The 22,995-nt window shown below is 22.9% G+C and overlaps 1 protein-coding gene across 2 annotated transcripts; it reads right to left on the bottom strand.

The window, feature by feature from the left end:
- Nucleotides 1-9,749: 9,749 nt before the first annotated feature.
- Nucleotides 9,750-22,907, bottom strand: LOC132924273 (serine/threonine-protein phosphatase 2A regulatory subunit B'' subunit gamma-like). Of its 2 annotated transcripts, none has more exons than XM_060988477.1 (10): nt 22,760-22,907; nt 16,620-16,753; nt 16,426-16,550; nt 16,223-16,330; nt 15,268-15,383; nt 14,986-15,154; nt 14,542-14,730; nt 13,832-13,968; nt 13,163-13,376; nt 9,750-11,942 (listed from the first exon to the last, which is right to left on the bottom strand). In XM_060988477.1, the coding sequence occupies exons 2-10, from the start codon at nt 16,669-16,671 to the stop codon at nt 11,685-11,687; spliced, it is 1,368 nt and encodes a 455-aa protein (XP_060844460.1). In that variant the 5' UTR covers nt 16,672-16,753; nt 22,760-22,907; the 3' UTR covers nt 9,750-11,684. The 2 variants fall into 2 exon arrangements, with proteins under 2 accessions (XP_060844460.1, XP_060844459.1); XM_060988476.1 differs by lacking the exon at nt 22,760-22,907 and adding an exon at nt 22,199-22,660.
- Between the last annotated feature and the right edge of the window lie 88 nt (nt 22,908-22,995).

Genomic DNA, 22,995 nt, shown 5'->3' with positions numbered 1-22,995 from the left:
ATTACGGAAAAACGGGAATTTTTACGCATAACCACTTTTTGACAAAATCGATTTTTTGATTTTGCTGTAACTCAAAAACGAATCATTGTAAATACTTGAAATTTTCACCAAATGTTTATATTATGGTTATCTATTTACGATTAAATATATTTTGACCTTTTTTAAGGTGCTTATAGATAATTGAAATTTTCGACTTTTCTAAGTTTTTTTTTTAAAATGCCAATTAAAAAATTTTTAAAATTTATACAAGGTTTATTATAAGTTTTACCTATCGAAGTAAAAAAAAATCAAAAATCGTTAATCAAAATTTTTTTCTATAACTATTTAAAGTCCAAATGTTTACGAAATATATCAAAATTGATAAAATTTGCAAGGAATTTGAAGTTTAAAATTCATAAGATGTTTGTGTTTATACTTAAGGTTCAAAAATCCAATACAAGGTTATCCATTAGTTTTCCTACAAGTAACTGTAAAAAAAAATTCCAGCGTCAATACAAAAAACATTTTCTGATCGTATGAAATATAATTTTTTACGAAATCACGTAAAATAACGATATATTACAATTTAAATATAGGTAATAATATAATATATCCAACTAATTATCATTTCCGTTCAGAATCGTTTTTCGTATACAATGATATCAGTCGTTATGCATTCAAATTTAACACATCCATTATAATTTATAGTGACCAACTCTCCATCACTACTATACAGCAGAGCGATACCCACTTTTTTTTTAATCCATATTTTTTGAAATAATATATTATGGCGTTTTAAATTTATTATGTCTTGTCTACAAATAGTTCTTAACCGTAAAAAATAATAAATATTTCGAAAGATAATTTGAAAATTGCATAACGTTAAGTAAAATTCATTAAATACGTAGGTATAAGTTTGTCCCAATGAATAGTGTTTTTAATAATAGAAAAATAATTATCAGCTTTATCATTAAATCACGTAATTTCGTCCAAATTTTAACTTTAAATATCTTTAAAAAGTTATTTTGTTTGTACATTTTTTAGATTTTCATAACTTGATATAAAACTTTAAGACTATACTTTTTTTACTATAAAATGTATTTAAATATTTGTAGGTAGTTTGTAAATTTTCAGAATTTTGTTGCAATAAGATATGTATATAAAAACAATTGTGCCTATGTAATTTTAATATTATTATACAGATATAAGAATAACTTACACAGGATCTTGTATTACCCTTCAAAGAACCTAATAGTTTTAGAAAAAGCAATTTAAATTACGAACTATAAATAGTTCGAAATTAGTCAAAATATTTATAAAATTATATTGGGTATTTGTAAAAAACACTAACATAAATTTGGTGGAAATTCTTAGCATCTATGATGGTTATTTGTTTTCGAATTATAACAAAGTATAAACCAATCTGTTTAAGGAGAAAAAGTTATTATATGAATGTATAAAAACCAATGTCGTAGTAAACATTTGAACTTCAAACGCTCATAACAAAAATAATGTGATTTTCCGGTAAAATGTTTACTCTTTGTTAGTTTGTAAGAATAGAAAAGTAATGGAGATTAAATTTTCATGTATATAAAAAGAAATATTTTATAAATGTATATCTACAATAAAATTTGTGAATTTCTAGATTTTGATGAATTTTGACAAAATATTATTGAAATAATATAAATGTTAAATATCTATATTCATACATTGCTATACATTGCTCAAAAAAAGTCAAATATTTTGAAAACTTAATTGTGTTTGGAAAATAATAAAATAAAAAATTGATCAAAGTTTTAGATACTTACAGTTATTTGTTTTTGAATTATAACAAAAAAACATAATTTAATTTATGAGATACTGGTTTTGCGTAAGAACTTCCTTTTTCTGGTTATTTTGAAAACTACTTAGAATTTTTTCTTCTGAAACCTTTAAGTATAAACTATATCCAATTTAGCCTCAAAAATAATTTTACTACCTTAAAAGGAAATAATAGACACATAAAAAAAACAACAACACATCATTGTAAAATCAAAACATTCATCGCTTTCAATCTAAAATATAAATTATTGAATGATGTTGTAATTCATTATACCTACATAATTTTTTAAGTGATCTTTTAAATACACCCAATCTTCAATCGAGATATACGACAACGACACGATACAAAATATTATTAGTTTTAAGTATATTATTGTTTCTATTTACATGCCTTATTGTTGCTAACTGAAACGAAATACGATTTTTGTAGAAAAATAATTTGGTAAATTGATTTATACAATTTTATTATAAAATCTATTGACTTAAATTATATTTAATTTAAGTTAAATTTTATTTCTGAAAGCATATTTTTATTTGAAATGTAAATAATGACATATAATTTAATTCGTTAAAATTAAATAGGCTTGACAAAATGTGATTATAATATACTTAAATACTTTATACTTTTTACGTGGAACGGTGGAACATTTTAGGCATATAAATATTAATGTCTATCAAAAATCTAGCAGACTGATATCACGTTGAATCAAGGTCACAGGTACATATATAGGTGTATACATTAAGAAACTCCAAGAGTGTAATAATATGGTTTGAGTTATATTCATTCAGACGGAAAAAGCAACTACGTTTTTTGAAACCATTAAAAACAGTGTAACCGATGTCCTTTTCAATGAAGTCGATCAAAACGTATAAATAAAACGCTTTTAAGAAGTTATAAAAATACATTTGTTCATTTAAAATTTAATTGAATTTTTGATAACGCATTAAATAAAATTGGATATTAAATTTACCAATATTTGAATAATTTCCATTTATATTATTCCTTTATGAAACCGTAAAATAATTACAACAATCACACATAATTTGTTTTTAATATTATTTACCATTCATTATAATGTTAATTAAAAATAATTATAATTTTTCATTTTATATAATATTTATTTATATTGAGTTAGGTAATAACATTTCAATTTCATTTAAAATCATACTATTCAATGGTAGGTCAATACATTTCAGGGTTTGATCAAAATAAGGAATTTGTATTATTATGTCTAGGTCTTAAAATATTTATTTATTTTTTTTAATTATTAATTGTTGGGGTGGATAAGTTCCGAAATACTTGCATAGTATAAAAATTTACAGATGTCACTGAGTGATAATTATTTTATAACAAATTACTTATAATTGGTACCAAACTATCAACATCCTTTCCCATATTTTTATTAAAATTTAAACTATTCTTCAACAACGTACAATAATATAATTATTTATAATACATTAATACGATTTTATAAGCATATATGCTAAATAATGGAAATAATTATGGTACCTACAAAACGTTATAGTTTTAAAAAATAATATACAAATTACAAATATATATGTATATATAAGTAGCTGGTATTAAATTTAAAAATATTTAATTAGTTTAAAACCACGAAGTATTTATAATAAAAAAGCAATTGCTTACATTTTCATTTGATATCTGAAACCTTAAAATCTATTGGGGTACCCGGCTGTTTAATTGAAATATAAAATGTAAATTGGTATTCAAGCTGTAAACATTTTAAGAATACTATAAGAATAAAAATAATAATTGCCTCATCGTGGCGTATTTTTATACTGTAAAAATTAAAAACACTTTTATTTCGTTGAAGACATACGCATTACAATTTTCAATTACTACGTTTATGTTATAACAACAGTGTATTTACTATTTAGTAAGTTTAAAAATAACTTTTAGTAGAGTTGTATTTGCTAGAAAATTAAATAATATTTTCTCAGTTTTAAATGATAGGTTACACTACACATAAAGAAGAAACAAATTTATTTCAATTAATGTTTTATATATTTATGTATTTATATTATTATTATACTATATTAAGGTAATAATAAAGTTATATATAGTAGGGATGGCCAACTTTAATAGACTTGATAGATATAGCGATAGACTCAAATTTATCCCGCGATCGACCCGTTGATCGCGATCGACTGGTTGGCCACCCCTGATATATAGAACCGATATAGATACTACAAAAGTATAAAATATACAACCACTATGATGTTCATATTCATTAGGCACTACCTATTCGAATAGATGCAGTATAATAGCTGAATAAATTACATATTTAAATACAATAAATTAAATTAAATAATAAATATCAATAGTTTACAATAGTTTATCATAGATGCGTATTTATATCGTACCATTCGAACATACAATATATCGTACTTTCATCAACTGCGCGTTCTAACTTTTAACTCACTTCTTGTAAAAGATTACCTATTTAATAATATAAGTATAATTGTTAAAATTCATTTAAATTAATTTTGATATTATTAAAAAAAAAATATGTATTATTTTCACCGTCGACCTTTGTGTTCTAAATCTAAACCACCGTCTATCAATCCTGCAGTATATATAATATATATATATGTCAGAAAAATCACCGCAATCATAGGGTAATACTAATACATAATATAGGTATTTTAAAGATAATATTATGATTTGTTAAATATTAATTGCAAACAATACCTATACCTATTTTATGATTTAATGATATTCATTATATCATTAAAATAATTAATAATAAATAATCGAATTACCTACATATAAGTTGTAACACATTTTAATGGTTGCTTGAAAATTATTACGATTTGAAAGTGTTGTAAACGTTTAAATAAGGCCAACAAATCACACAAGTTATTTTATTTTTATGCAATAAAAAAATAAAAATAAAAGATATTTTTCTTTGAATTATGTTTTACAATTGATCAATTATCTTAGGATTTAAAAGACACAAATAATAAACGTTAGAGGAACCATTCCGTAATAATTATAGCTTTTTATTAATATCTAATATAGATTAATTTTTTACCTGTTGTATCAATACATTTATATTTTATATAAGTTTTAAGTACCTAGGTACAACTTTTAAGACGATAAAAACTTTTGTTTTATATTATTTTTCATAATACATATTATTAATTAATAAATGACTCGATTCAATTCAACGATTTTCAAAAATAAATTCATTATACTGATGTAATATACCAAAAACTAAATTAAATAAAGAAAAAATATATTTAAATAGAAACCTGTAAGTTGAATTAAAGCTTTTTACAGTTTATAATCTCAGCTTATGTAACTAAAAAAATAATATAGTTTTTGTATTTTAACTTTTAAGTACCAAGGTAGGTATGGTTATTAATTTATACATTTTGGTTCACTCCCCCTCCTTTCCAACCACAAACATTTTTTCTGAGTACGGTCTAACAAAATATTGGTGAAAGTATAATAGGCAATGAATTCAATATACTAGATAAATTTATTTTCGTATTGTAAAAAAAATCAGGTGGAAGTCTTCTGAATAGTAGCATAGGTAGGTAACTATATATTATAATATAACTATATAACTATATATACATTATACATACGTCATTCATATAATATATTATAGGTAATTTAATTAAATTAATTTTATCATCTGCATAAAAAGTAGGTACTTACCTATTAATTGTATATTTCGTCATATTTTTAACATCGCAACATAGTTACCGCGAAATTATGACGTGGAGAAATCATTTACTAATATACATACCTAGTAATATATAAGTGTATAATTTAAAATATTTAAATATCCTTAGAAATATTGGGCATCAAATCGTTACTGAGTTGAAACATTTTAGTTTCAGATTTACAGATTACAGTTTGCCCTGCTACTGCGAAAAGTAGCAACTACAAAAATATCAAAAATGAGGTTTTGATATCATGTTGTTAATGGGATTATTCTGCGTCTAGAGGCTTAAAATGCAACTAAAATAAGTCGTAACTACAATACATTTATAAAAATCGTATTTTTCCTAGAGTAAAACGCAGTAATTAACAATTCCTACAATTAAAAGCAGTATGTGCATTGATAAATTGCATTGAAGTAACTGCGTTAACCATTAGGATGAAAATATTAAATGTTTTTAGTTTTACTGCGTTTTCTTCTAGTAATACAACAACTTTATTATTATCATTTGCCGCGCAACTGTCGTAGGTAACTTGTTTTTGTCTATCAAAGTATCTAATGATAACTTGGCATAATATTACGAAAGTAAAATGTATATGTTTAATTATTATTTTTAATATATTTATTTTAATTCCTATTATTCTAAATAATTACATTTATAAACAAATTATAATTATTTTGTCGGCCCCATCAAACAGAGTCAAAAAGTTATTAAGCCTTGCTAAATCTAGTATAATTATTAAAAAGACAGTTAAGAGGATGTCAGCGCACTGTTTGTTTTTTCTCTCTAGCCTACGCGCAACATAGACAAAATGCATTTACGCAGTCTGAGTAGAATTCGCTCAATTTTGGTTCTAGAGTAAATATACCCATTATAAAAAAATTTTGATAATATTTCTGAGTACAAGACGATGAGTATTTTCCAATATTCTTAATACAACGTTGATTATATCGTTTAGAAAGCTATAAATTACAACATTTTTAATAGCCTTTTACTTTTCAAAATTTTAAGTTTTTTTAAAAAAACTCATCGTCTTGTACTCAGAAATATTATCAAAATTTAATTTTATAATAGGTATATTTACTCTAGAACCAAAATTGAGCGAGTTCTACTCAGACTGCGTAAATGCGTTTTGTCTATGTTGCGCGTGGGCTAGAGAGAAAACAAACAGTGCGCTGACATCCTCTAAAAATTACGCAATCAAATGTAATGCCAATGTAACAATGCAAACGAATCAAGAGTCGTAAAAGTAAAAATGGTACAAAAATGGATTAATAATATGATATTGATAATTCTGCATTGTATATACATTGCACCACTATATGAATATATGATATAATGTGAGTAATGCTAAAGAGAAAAGCAGTAGGTACCTAACTGTAATATTATGTGAAAATTGTCAAAAATAATTAATTAATCACAAAACTAATAACATTTTTGAATTTCTAGTATAAATTTCCATAAATTTCAGTCAAAAGGTGTACTTACAGTTTTAAATTAATTAAAAAAATTACCAAAACACAAAAGTTCAATTTCCCGAAAATTTGATTTTTGTAGTTACTGCTTTTCGCAGTAGCAGGGCACAGTAGGTAGATACACAGTCAATAATCCATATAAAAATATACTACTCATACTTATAGGTAACATCGTAAAAAACAAAATAATAAATTATTTTTTTATATTTTATACTGAAAGTGTTAAACGAAATTCGACGCAGGTAGTTATAAATGGTAAATTAATAGATTTTAATAATCATTACCTACATACTATCGCTTTAAGTCCAATCACAAAATCTTTGTATTTTTCTTTGTCTGAGGTTTTATGCCAGCAATGTGATAATGTTATAATGTAGGTACTTACTGTTAACTTTTAGATAGTTATTTAAGATTTTTTTCCTTTTTCAGTGAATCGATAAAAATCCAAATTGAAGGATGACAATAGGTAAAATGTAACAAGGTAAATACTTGGTTTTTGCGGCCAAGAATCTAGAGACTAAAAGGCTCGTAAAGCCTAAAAAAATGCTGCGTACGAGTTGATTCCCGGGTAGGTAACTGTTTACCTATAACGATACCGTTGAGTTGATTCCCGGATCATTATAAAGTTATTTTCAAAATTTAGTCAAATACTCAGCCTATTAGCGTAATCCAAGAGACATCGCGAGGAGGCTGGCTGACAAGTTTCTCAAAAATGTTGTTATTTTTAATTTTTATATTTTGAAAATCATTCAATTTTTATTTATTGTACCTACCTATTAAACTAAAATTTACTATTTAGTATTTATTAAAAAAAATAGTAGTTAGGTAAAAAATGTAAAATACATTGTTTTTAAAAACTGGTATCTGGTAGATAATGAGATTACCAGTATAATATTTTTCTCGGTTTTTCATGGATTTTATAGTCCCATTGCATCTGCATTTAATATGTTCCCGATTGCACTTATAAGTTATAACAGCTCAGTCTATTGATATACTTACCTACAATAATATGGAATCAACTCACACTAATCACCCGTGAATCAACTAATACTAAAGTAGGTTTCGGGAATCGGGGAATGAACTCACTTATTAGGTACTACGAAAAAAAATAATAAATAATTATACCTAATCAACATTCAACAAGCCATAATAATTATGAAGAATACAAATTTGCCTGATATACAAATAATATTACATATTGTTATCGTTATCAGAGTACCTTATGCTATAATAGCATGGTATTGTATTTTATTCAACTTAAAATTTTTAATTTCAAAATATAAACTTGAATATTCTGCCACTATCAAAGATTCAGAAGGTACGACATTGGATTTGGACTACATTGATTTTTCATGGCTGTCGACCACACAACACAATATAGGTAGGTAACTAGTAAAGTAGTGACTACAGAATATAATCATTAATCACTTATTATTAGGTACAATTATTTAAAATCACTGAAAAAAGCACGAAAAGTAACTCATAAGCATCATAAGCCACAGCCATTTAACTTTTTCTCCGATATTGACAAAACCAATGCAATATAAATCGAAGAAAAGTCGTCTCAAATACAATCATATTATATTTTTATAGTGCTTTTTAGGAATAATTAATATTTAACTAACTATTATTTTAACATTTTTTTATCATTATTATTATTATTTATTATACATATGACAAAGAAGTGATAAGAGTAATAATTCAATTTGCAATATTGCATTGTATTTAAATTTAATATTTAAGAACTGAACTAAATACATTTTTATGAGGGGTCTTTTATTTTATAACTCTGTAGCCTTTAAAATAATTGTTCTTTTATGCAAAACTTACCGACGCATTTTAATAAAAGCAATTTTATTTTTATATATAATTATTAAACATTTTTAGAAGATTTTTGTTATAAATAAAACTGTGAACAACACCTATAGCCGATAGTTAACATACCTTTATACTTAGGACTAACTCATAACAACACTATTATAATAAATTCTACAAATGTAAATGTGAAAACTCTGAAAATGTTTATACAACTGTAAGGAAAAAAAAAATTATATAATTTTGAGTTTTGTTAAGTACCTACATATATGTAACTAATATATGTATCTATAAGATTCATTGTATTATCATTTATCATGTATATAAAAATTAATAGAGGATTAGGTATTTAGGTAATTTTTGGGTTAGCCAAAACAGAGAATAGTACATTTTTTTTTTTATTTTACAGAAAATGTTTTCCACTAAAACTAATTAGAAATAACTAGTTATTGAAATATTTGTATGTTGAAACATAAAAATGAATTTAATTCACAGCCTAGGATATAAAAGATCAGTTAAAATGTGGCATTGTGGCCATTTGCCAATAATATAATGCAAGTTGGTGGTAGAGATAATGCTTACATAATTATACATTGTTTAAATCTTAATATAATCTTTTCCAAAGCCAATTACATATCTTTTTCAAATTAAAGATATAATTAATACAATTTATTTGTTTATTAAAATTAAAACAAAGATTACTCGATTGCTGAACAAAAATCCCGGCTAAGATTCCTTAAGTATGATCGACACTTACATTAATGGCACAAATACTGTATTGCCCAATACAATAACGAGTAACATGGTTTCTAAGTTTAAATACTGTCCTGTGATGTTGAACGGTCATTTTCTGCATTTAAACTTATTTTGGATGACAAGCACCAGTTTTACAATGGACCACTTGGAGGATCATCTAGTAATAATCTGCTAAGAGAACTGCAGTTCTAAATAAATATACATAAATGTAATATAATAAATAATAATTTTTTTTTGTTAATAAATTTCATCATCATAACTTTTTCATATTGTTTTTAAATTTAATTCTTAGTGCATATTTTAACATAGTCAATGCATATTTCTGTATTTTATTCTGCATATTTGCATGCATATAATAGAGTATTTTCACTGCATATAATCCGCGGTGTATTTATTATAATTAACATTCAAATGTCCGCGTATAATATTACGCCATTGGCTACAGAAATTATAAACATTAAATATTGAACTTACAAACGTTTCTGCCATGGCATTGGTCTAACAAACGTTTTAGAAATCTTTTTTAACTTACAGAGCTGAGAGCATTATGTATAAATTATATGAAATGGTAGAGGTTCAAAATAAATGAAATAAATAATAATAAATTATATAATACTGTATCATCTACAATATTAAATTTAGTATTTAACTAAATAAACTAGTGTCAAAATCTTAATGATTAGTAATAAATAACAATATTGGCGTTTTCAAAAATTGTATACAATACAATAAACATACCTAATATAGAAATACATACATATTATAAACAATAAAATATAAATTGACCCAGACAGAATATAAACATAATATTAATTTGTATTTACAAAAAAACTTAATACAAGAAGAGTATTGCTGTTAGTTTAATAATTCTGTAATCATATTTTAGTTTTGAATGTAGAACATTATTTTGTGTCAAAAGTAAACAAAACATTTATGAATTATAAATCGTATTAAGGATGGTGTATTCCCACAAGACAACTTATTTTCTATTAAATTACTATATTATTTATAATTTATGAATTATGAGTGGTTAATTAAATACTACAGACTGTATAAAAAATAGGTTACTAAATAAAATTTAAATAACAATGTATTATAGTTAAAATATTAATACATTTGATATTATTAATATCATTATAATAAATTGCTATCTTCAGTCTATTGTATATACATTAAAAAATATATATTTATTTATTTTTTTAGTATTGTCAAATATTTGTACAGTTTTATCATGTCTACAAGCCATAAATTAAGTAAATTATGTGATGTAAAAAAATGTAAAAAAATGTATGTAAAAAAAAACTAATATTCAGTATGATCTTAAAGTACTTATCAAAAAAGACTTCAAATAAATATAACAAATAATTAATATTAAAAAAAAAAAAAAATGTATATTTAATGCTTATAATTAGAGCGAGGATTTGTATGCATTTGTATATTTATTTTGGTTGATCGCATGATATGCTAAGTGTGTATACATTTTTCTATTTTAGGGGTTTATTTTACAATTTTAATTGTATATTTAGTTGTTTTTTTTATATTTTTTTTTAGATATTTTTGAAATAAACACTATTGTCTATTATAATATAAGAAAAAAGTATAATATTTTTATAGTTTTGATTAATAACAAAAATAAATTAATAGGTATACTTGTAGGTATAAACAGTTTTCCAAAATATGACCTTAGATTAATAATTGGGGAAATAAAATACATATAAGATATAAAAAGAAAATGAAAGTAATGACAAAAAGTAGATAAGTATCCTTAGAAAGTTAATTATTTAAAATATATTGTATTAATTAGATGTTTAAAATATATATTTATTTTTGCTAATTTTTTTACGCATATTCTTATTTTTCATGCATATTTCAATATTTTAATGCATATAAATCCGCGCTCTATTTATAATTAATAGTAAGACTTTATAACGGTTGACATTGAGATTTTTAATACATAAAAATGACTAAAAAAAATATATATACTATTATATTATATTAATTGATAAAATAAAAGTATATTAGTATATATCTTAAACAATGGCGTTTATGTTGTTAAAAATTAATTTATTAACATAAATTAAACATAAATAAACATATATTAATTTATATAATTAATAACAAGGTGCCTATTTTATTAATGTGTTAATGTGTAACAAAACTTTCATTAAAGTTATTGTCACTAATACTATTATTTGCTAAAGTTTCTCTGAACTCATAAGACCAAAATCCATTGAAATCAATCAAAATATTCACTAATATATGACCCATTTTACTGCGTATGATATCTTTTAAAGTTATTTTAGCTGGATCTTCTGGCTTGATCATATCAAAAATTTCGTCTTTTATATCCTCCATTGAAACCATTTGTTGTTGCTCCTTTGGTAATCTTTCGGCAACAGCCTGTAATAAAATGTCATTGGTATAAAAATAAAATTCTACGGCTTGAACACAGTTTTACATTAATGGCATTATAAAGGTATGAATAATTTTTTTGTGTAAATGCTTAAATAAATTATAAGAATTTAGTAGAACATTAAATTATCTAAATTGAAACATAGTATAGGTACTATTTAAATAGAATTTGTGGCATATTTTTAAAATTTACTTAAAAATAATTACCTTTTTTCTTCTTAAAAAATTGTAAATAAGGAAAATAAATAGAAACCACTTTAGTTATACACTAATTTATTATAGTAAAATAGTAAAGTATTGCAATTTTTTAAAACCAACGGAATACTCCGCCATATCAATAGTTTATCTATTTAACATAAAACAAATTATTACTAAAATGTTCAATAACAAATGAAACTGTACAGATTAATTTAAATACTAGGAAAAAATAATAATTTAATAATTGTAATTAATAACTTGTTGAAGCTTTAGGCAAAAAAAAATATATATAAATATTGATTACCATTGTTGCAGTTCATTTAATTAAAACCATTTTTAAAATAGAAAATGAAAATGTTAATACATTATTATAGGTCTTTAATGTCTTTAGAGTATTGATAAACTTAAGTTTAAAATTTGTATGTATTCAAATAATTACTATTATAAATAATTTAGAACTAAAAAACTAAAACAAACAGGTTTCAAAGTATTTTTGATAAAAATATTGATAGATTTAATGTCAACAATCATAATATTAAATACACCATCATGTACAAATAGTTTTAGTTTATAATAGATATTTTAAATTGTCAACATTTTTAACTTATGTATTTAACTTTATCATCACTTTAACATATTGGCTCTTGTTTATTGATATTTTTTGTTTACCAGTGTTTAAGATCCAAACTTTGGATCATCATCATTAACTTGCCAGAGTTTCATACCATACCACAAAATAAAAAAAATTAAATTAGCCTATAAATAAATATTAAAAATTATAAGAAATATTCTTCTTAAGTTAGTTAAAAAATTAAAATCACAGTCATAATTCATTTATAATTAACAAGTTATTATTATAATCAAATCCTAAAGCAAATTAAAAGAAAATGTAAATTGTAATACATGTGGAAGTTATTAAAAGACTTAGATAAGCTTATTCACATCAAATATAAAAAAATACAGATAAAACAATTTGTAAATAACTTAAATGTGAATAAAAAAAAAATTACCCTAGAAAAATAGTTGATAGTAAAAGAATCCAAGTACCCTTGATTTTTAATATCTAAAAATCTGAACAAATATCGTAAAGATTGAGGTTCATGGCGATTTTCTGTAGCTAATACAAAATTCAAATAACCCTTGTAATCCATTTCACCATCATATGTAAATGCATCTTGGAATACTCTATCCAAAAATACTGATGTGAGAGCACCCGATTTATACCTATAATAAACAAATTTCCAATTAATATCAACCTTATATTATTTAGGTTTTGTATTTTAATTTTGTGTACAAATAATTAACAATTAGTTAATAATAAATTATATTAATCATTAAAATTTCTGTTTATGTAATTTTATACATATGAGCAAGTCTGAACATTTTTGTTGAAGATTTATAGTTTTATGGAAAATATATATAATTAAATAGTAGAGACATTATATTTTAAAATTGAATTAAGTTATATTATGTATGCTTAAATAAAAATTAGTGCTTAGATCAATATGTAAAAAAAATTGGTAGAGTTGTCTAATATTGCTTAATTGAATATAAATATATGTTTGCTGCTATAATAGTAATTAATTAAATAATAAGTATTGAGTTTAAATAGTATGTTATAAAATAAATTTAAAATAACTGTAACAATGTTAAAATTATCATGATTTAATTGTCTATACCCTGTTATTTCTTGGCGACTTAACAATCCATTATGATCTTTATCTAATTCTAAATATGATGAATAAATATGAAGAGCAGACGGAACAGAAAACCAATTTTTTTTCTGTGATTCTTTACTCCAATTTTCTTCTCTGAGCTAAAAATAAAACACAAATTATATTATTTTACTAAGCTCAAACTACTCAATATTTGTATACTATTCTGTAAATCATAATAGATAACTTTAATACATGGGTACTTAATTGGTTGTCTAGTCTAAGTGATGGCTTTAATTTTTTTTCAATATTCTTAAAGTATAGATTTTTTCAAACAATTTAATTTATTTGAGGATTTTGGATGAAAGGTTGAAATATAAATTTCTGTAATTAAAATTTCCCTTTTAATGAATTTATAAGTAAAATACATATTTAAAAGTATAAATACTGATGTAAAAAATTCTTTTTTTGTAGACTTCATCACTATTGATGAATCAGACCACTTTAAGTACAAAATAATTTAGTTGAATTTTGGTGTACATTGATATCCGCAAGCTGTATTCAAGAGAAACAAAACTTTTGATTCTATTAGCCGATATATATATCTGTGATTGGATTGGTCACAATTAAAAATATATATATATACTTATATATTTTTTTATATTATACTTTAAATCTGAATGATGTCTATGTCCCAGAAATAGTTAAGAACCTCTGTTTTAACATATTTATACCTCTAATAGTTCATCAAGAAAACCACAAGACAAAATGTCAATGATTCGTATTTTTCCAGTTCGCAAAGGATCCAAGTAGAAAAAAAATTTTCTAACAACCATGCATGAATAAAATGAATAAAACATTTTTTCTAGTTTCTTCAATTGTGTTAATGTAGGTATGAGATCTAAAATATAAGCTTCAAAATCCTATAAAAAAAAAAAATGTAATCAAATAAATATAATTAAACTAATATATACATAAAAATAAGGAATTTAATTATTATTTTTTTAATTAGAAATCGGGAAATAAAATTGATAATGATATAATACTACCATGTAAATATAATACCAACAGTTTGGATGTATCAGGCTACAATATTTGTGATTATTTAGAGCAAATATTATATAAGTACTAAAATAATTGAGATTTAATATAATAATAGCACATTCAAGGTATATTACCGCTTCACTTAGATAACCACAACCACTTGAGTCATACTGAGAAAGTCCATTTCTAGTTTGATCTATCCATATTTTTTTCATAATATAATTGAAAAATGTATCTATTGATAAATTACCTTTTATCTTGCTGTCTTGTAATTGTAGAAAAATACTAGGATTAAAAAATGATCTGAAATAGAATGTAAATATAAATATCTTATTATTTATAGTATAATGTAACACTAAATTTTTTAAATAAAGTATAAAATAAAAAATTTAAGTGATATGGAATAATATAGTTACTTGTATTTATCACTTAATTTTTGTTTGACTTGAATAAAATTTTTATAATTTATATACTGGTTATGAATAAAATTATTCAATGGTATATGATGCTCTTGAAGCAATGACCACATATACTAAAACAAATTAAATTAATGGTTTTAGAAATTATATGCTAGATTGCATAAATAATCATAAATAAGATTTAGTGATGATATTAAATTAAACAATTTTTTATGACTTGAAAATTGAATATTATATTATAGAAATAAAATGTAATTAAATGTATTGATTAAAAGTTTTTTTATTTACAGTTATACATTCTCTAATATTAAAAAGGTATTAACAATTTTGATAAAAAAAAATTTTGAAAATTATAATTTAGGTTTAATTAAAATATAAATACTATATATAAATACTATAATATCAAATAAAACAATTTGTATGTCAGTTTTTATATTTACTTTAGTAAAACGTAAAAGTGGCTAAGCCCTTTTTGACGAGCTAAACAATAATAATAAGTACATAATATGATAAATTAAGCTATTGTAAGAAAACTTGTAGAATTTTTCTATATTCAGCTAATGATTTACTAATGAAGTAATGATATATATATAAAAAAAAAATGTTGGGCTAAGAGCCATTTGCTAACAAAAATACTAAAATATAAATTTAAGAGTTTAAGAGTTTTCTTATTTGGTTTTTACAAAGATTTTTTCACAAACAATTTGTGTGAGCTAATTGGGAAACACGTGATACTTAGCTATACTATTATTGTAATTTATAACATTATATTATTTTGATACAGTTGAAATAATTAAAACTTATTTATTTTCTTTCAATTTTTTTTTTTAGATACTTAGCGAATGAACATAAATAACAAAGTATGACTACTATATTCTTTAAAATATTTTACTTATAGTTTTAAATATTGTTCTTATTAAAAAATATGAAAAATATTAAATAATATTATTACTTTTAACTCTTCACTAGTCAATAGTCTTGACAGCTCTCTTTCAAAAAAACGTCCTCGTGCTTCAGCTCTTAGTTGAGCTTTGAAAATGTTGGCTTCTTCAGTAACTTGCTAAAAGTATACAACATTATTACTTTTACATATAAAATAATCAAAAACTAATATTTAAACATTTAAAAATAATACAAAAATAAAATTGTACTTACAGGTTTATAAAATGTTGGTAAATCATTACCAGATAACCTCTTAAGTATATTAACTCCTGTGACATCTTGCTGCATGACTTCTTTGAAATATTCTTCTTCATTTTTATTTTTAACTGTAGATGTAACTAAAAACATAATATGAATATTGAATATATAGTATATATAATATAGTTAATCAATTAAGTAAAACATACTTTTCAAATTTTTCAATCCTTCTTTAATACAATTTTCATAGTTGAAATCCATTGCTTATTTATCTTTTAAATGATAAATAATAATTTATTCAAAATCCAAAACGAAATATATTAAGCTTCATCATTCATATAAACTAAAACAACAAAATAAGTTTCAACATGTAATATACTACTATATTAATAACTATATTATTAGTATAATAATTATTATTTATTTATATATTAAAAAATAATATTTAAATATTAAAATATATATTTATTTTAATATTTTATTAATAACAGTTATAATAATATTATGCTGTTACGAATAATGATATATTATACCTATTTAATGATGTTGGATTCATTTATAAACCCGTTCAACTTTTTTATTTAGGTATTTGTGTTACTCAAACAATTTATTACAAATATTTTAGTTAATAACATGATATCGATATCACTTGCTTGAATTTTTCTAAGGTTTTATTATTTACTGTAACATAGGTATAATGTTGGATTTCAAAATTGGTATGCACTTGAGTGAACTGAAATTTTTTAGTTATACTACTCATACTCCCTGTAAAGTGTGCATCAACACATTATGTTAGAATAATAAAACTAATACAAATATAACAGTCTGATAATACACATAATAGGTAATAACTGTTGGTTTTTCCAATCACATTCACATAATAAATCTAAATTAAATTTCTACAAAACATCATTATTAAATGTAGTAAGTAATAACTATCTAATATTGAATTAGGTTAAAAAAATGTTTTTTAAGAAATGTTTTGTAAGCATTATGCTTAATCTTATCAGTAATTTATGAAATTATTTGTATTAGTATGGCTATATCTGATATATCATATATATAATTTATACCATAGATTGATACATTTATATTTTAATTTATGTTAGGTATTATTTTTTAAATAATGAATAAGTAACAATATAATTAATTATAAAGTGTTTATATTATATAGTTTAAAAAAATAAAGATCATTAAAGACATCTGGTCAATAGTGTTCCACGTATGTCTTTGGTAAAATACATACTATAAAAAAAATCAACAAATTATGACTATCTTAACTCTATGTCAACTATGGATACACATTTATATAAGGTGAAATTCTTATTTTGGTACCTAATTATTTAGTAAAAATAAATTTGTCCATAATAAAATAAAAATAGGTAATTTGATTATTTTTAAGTTTTTAATAATTTAACACAATTGTATTTATATTCTTTATACTTAGACAGTAATCAAACAATAGAAATGAATAAGTTACTGTCAGATGATTTAAATGCTATTGTGAACATTCAATATGGAATTGGGTTTGAGCTCATTGAAGGTCAAATTCAAATTGAGACAACTGTTTTCAATGAAACTAAAAAATCAAAAATTATGCCAGCATGTAGAAATCGAATAAATTTCTATGAAGAGTTCATTTGGAAAATTGACAAAACTACACTAAAATATAGTCGATCAACAAATGCGATTGTTAAGGTTGAATGTTTTAGAACACCAGAAAAAATATGCTTTGGAAATGTATACAGGAGACAAAGAATTGGTCATGTGATAATTAAACTTAAAGAATTTCAAATAATAGGACGTAACTGGGATCAAAATATATCTATTAGAGGCTATAAACTTCTTGGTAATAGTAGATACATTGAACTTGTAATTGTTTTAATCATACAAGAAGATATAGAATTTGAGAATTACACAGATTTTAAAAAATGCTCAAAATTCAATAACAAGGAAATTAATACTACAAAACAATCATTAGAACTCAATAAACGCGGTAACTACAATTTTATAATAATAATAAAAAAACGGTAAGTAAAAAATAAATAAAAGTTAGGTAGATTTATTTATTATATTTAAATATTTTTCCATTTACATAATTTACATTATATTTTACATAGTTCAAAGGCAAAGTTGTTTTTGAATAAAAATAGATAAAATACTGATATTTTATTTAAAATATAAAAACTTTAGATAAATTTAATGTAGGTATACAGTATCATTAAGTAAATATGCAACAAATAAAAAAATATTGAATTCCACAAAAATACCTGGGTAACTAAATATTTATTTTAATATATTTGATCACAAAGTACATTATAATAATGATCATAGGAATAATAATAATTGCAAAATATTTGATAAAGGCAATACAACATTTAATTTCAATTTATTGTAATTAAAATAAGCTGCATTTTTCAATGTTTACTTAAGTAACTGGCTTATCTTAGCATAGCTAACAACAATTATTATATTATAATGTACAGTACATGTTGTATTTTAGAAATTTGTTTAAGATAGACTGACTTAAAGTAATAATTACAGATTTAAACTTCATAAAATATGAGTAAATAATTAAAAAAATATTAATAAAGATTTATTAATTGTTTTAATACACTAATTTAAATATATAATGAAACAAATTAAGACTATTTTACATTTATTTTATTTGATAAATTTACTATGAAAATATAATTAATATATCTTCGGAATTGCTCACTAATTAATACTGAGTTTTTATAAGATGATATGAAATATTATTGGATTAATTCCATGCATTTTTATTAATATTTTAAATTTCATATGTAACTAAATATATATAATTGTCGGAATATAATTTTTCAACTAGTTTACTATTCTATTTGTATGTTCTATATTTTTAAAAATGAATATAATGCTATCTCATCAGATTTAATAGGAGTATAAACAATAAAATATATTATGAATAATATTATCAACAAAGCGTAAGACACATACACACATACAATACTTCATACAAATCAATAGGTAACACACAATACAAATACCAATTTGTATTTATATATACATATTAAATTGTTAATTCATATAATATTATGGTAAAAGTACTAATACAGGTAAAACCTGGAATTTATAAGTTATACTAATGAAAAATATCCAAATATTGGGCTTTTAGTGATTGATCTTAATTAATTCTAGAATGTTCCAAGACAATTTCTTCATATTGAAAATTATTATTGTAGTTTAGGGTTTTACTTATTTTATAATTTTTTTTTTGTTTATTTGATACTTGTAACATTATTTTATATTACAAATGCAATTATAAAAATTATTTTAAACAAAATCCTATCATAATGTTAAATAAATATTATTATATAGTGTTGTGTAATTATTTAGATACATATACAGATACAAGTATCTTAAGGTGGATTTAAAAACAAACTATTTTCATTGTAAAGATTTAATATATTAAAGTAAAATAAATAATACATTTAAAATAGGTTCTTTATAGGTTAGACTTCGAATATAATTTTATGCATACACTATAGTCAAAAATAAGTCATAATTAATAATAATAAAAAAAAACACAAATTTAGATTTTAGTGTTTATTTTCAAATAAAGTATGATTTCAATACATTCAACATGAAATAAATTTCTTTAGGGGGTTTATGTTTGTCCACCAATACTAAATAGTCACTCAAATGGAGCATTAGAAGCGAGTATTAAATTATATTACATGAATATTATATAAACATAACTAAATGCCTTAAGAGATTGTGATTAAACTTTTTCTTGAAAATATCTTAAAAACTCTATATTTATAAGACTAGATTTACAGTATTGTAATTATTATTCTCTGAACCTCAATATAAGAGAAGTATAGGATCTATCTGATATTACTCTCTTATTCATTATATAATTCAGTTAAGATTTTTTTTTCTGCAAATTCTGAAATATAGTAATAATTGTATCTTAGATACTTCTAAAGATACACAATATTTTGTATCTAAAATACAGATATAGATTTAATTTTTAAAAAAGCATCTAAATACGGATGCAAGATGCAAAAAAGTAATCTAGATACATTATAACACTGCTATTACAATATGTATAAAACTATTTATTAGTGCACGTTTAACTTCTGTGGTATTAAAGATTGCATTAGAAAATTCAAAATTATATATATAGTTAGACATTAAGGTAAAGAAATAATTACTTTTTTAAATTATCAAAAAGTTTTAAGTTTATATTTCATGAACAATCAGTATCAGCAACAGTCAGTAAATTCTTGGTTTCATTGGTATTTGTACTTTTACCAAAACTTATTTAGATACAACAAATAATAATTACTACAATCATATTTACTTATAGAATCTTTCAACAAATACAGTAATACAAACATTCAGGAAAAAGCAAATACATACAAAACACAAAGAGAACAAAATGACAGAATAAATCAAATCAGTGAAAAAGATAAGAACCAATTTAGCAATACAATAGACAAACAAGAATCACAATTTTATGAAATCCTTAATAAATGTGAAGAATTATTAAACAGTTTGAATATTGATAATAAACATGAACAACTTTGTAAAAACGGAATGCATAATACATATGAATTAAACACTGCAAAAAAAAAGGTTGAACAGTCAATTAAAGAGAGTAAAGATTTTTTGAAATTAAATGATTACAATGAATATAAAGTTAGTGAATTATTAGCATCTTGCTTGAAACATACAGATGAATGGTTAAAAGTAATGCAAAAAATTAAAAAAGATATTGATTTGAACAACCTAAACAGATGCTCTAGTGATTCATTCTACGATTCAAGTATTCAATCTGAAAATGACTTTGAACGGCCAACTATTATAGTAAAAGAAATCAAAAAAAAACTTAATGAGTTAACAGAATATATAATTAATATAAATAATAAGGTTAAGAATAATAAATCTAAACGCTCGCGAGAAATATCAACACTAAAGAACACAAATTGCATGTTGACCAAATTATGCGACAAAATTGCAAAAAAAATAAATGATGACAGATGAAGTTATTTAATAAAAACTGTATATATACATATATACATTTATCAAAGCAATTATTTTTGACACAAATTCACATAAAAACATGATCATGCAATGATCTAGTATTGGATTTATTAATTTGTATTGTTCATAAAACACATTATTAATCTTTTGTATTTAAAAATAAATCTAATAATATTCATTTGTATAACATTGAATGCTTTTTATGAATGTTAATAGATATTTTTTGTTCAATATTCAAAGAAATGAGATTCATACTATATACATAACCTACATCAGCGGACCTACATATTAGTATAATTTATCATTAGTGATAAAAATATAACAATGTAATTCAAAAGTTGAACTGCTCGTATTTAAAAACGGCTACTCATGTTGATACATTTACTGCCCATGAGCATTGAACATTGAATACATGATGTAGAGATACTTTGTTTTTATATTTTAATCCAATAGAATATCATAATTTTCGAAATTTTTATTGGCAATATTATGTCATAGATATTTAAATGTTTTCATTTTTTATAAAATAATATATTTAGTTATATTAAGAAATTATGTAATATTAATAACCGACAAACACTGTTGTAGTTAGTCAGCAACGATTATTATTTTATTATAAATTTATAAATAACTGTAATGTTTTGTCAATGAAAAGTGAAGTCTCTGACGAGTCACTCTGATCAACATAAATCAATTTAATTACCCCATACGTTTAACCCAAATTGCACTTATGTAGAATATTTGACATTATGAATCTTACTTCTATGGCTGTGTAATCGTGTAATCATTTGTGATTCTGTCAACACAATTGGTTAATGCCAGCTGTCGGTGATCATAACTATATATTTTTAATATTGTTGTTATTAAAGACCATGTACTTATAATAGTTATTAGTTATTATTTATTAACATTATGTCATGAGTTTAAAAAATCAAATAAATACATTTTGTCACTATTATCAGTTATTAATGCAGTCTTTTAACGTTATCAATAATTGATAGCATTGCATAACATACAATTAAAAAGAACAATCGGTTACGAATTCACCATAACAACATTAACAATAATAACAACATTGTTTAGCCTGCTGTTGCCTGTGGTATGTGAAACTCGTAAGCCGTAACAGTAACCATCCACATTCATCAAACATCAACATCATCAACGGGTGATGATATCATGGTTAACGTTAGTAACATCATGACTATAACCAATATTTCACCAATCACCAATATCATGCATTACCAAAAAAAAAAAAAAAACATAGCGTTGCACGTATTGTACGTGATGATTAAACGCTTGAACACTGCATGTCTATACTTACTAAGTGCCACTTAGTGTAGTATTGTCACTGACCGGTGGAGTGCGTGTTGAAAACATGAAAATAAAATAATTTTTTTTTTCTGTTATGACGGTGTTTATAAAACATGGTATTATATAAAATACGACTCGAATCAAAATTTTTGTGGGACTAAAATAAATGGTAACCAAAAAATATACAATAATAATAATAAAAATTAATTAGTAATAAACAATATAAGAACAATTGTCAAATATAAC

Source organism: Rhopalosiphum padi, chromosome 3 (assembly GCF_020882245.1).
Source record: "Rhopalosiphum padi isolate XX-2018 chromosome 3, ASM2088224v1, whole genome shotgun sequence".
Taxonomy (NCBI): domain Eukaryota; kingdom Metazoa; phylum Arthropoda; class Insecta; order Hemiptera; family Aphididae; genus Rhopalosiphum; species Rhopalosiphum padi.
Note: the sequence above shows the minus strand (reverse complement) of the source record. Positions and strands in the feature narration are given on the sequence as shown.

Coding starts and splice junctions, on each gene's coding strand:
- LOC132924273 (XM_060988477.1), bottom strand. CDS start 16,671: ATGGATTTCAACTATGAAAATTGTATTAAAGAAGGATTGAAAAATTTG. Junction 16,551..16,619: donor AGGATTGAAAAATTTGAAAA/GTATGTTTTACT, acceptor TTATGTTTTTAG/TTACATCTACAGTTAAAAAT. Junction 14,731..14,985: donor GTGGTTATCTAAGTGAAGCG/GTAATATACCTT, acceptor TTTTTTTTATAG/GATTTTGAAGCTTATATTTT.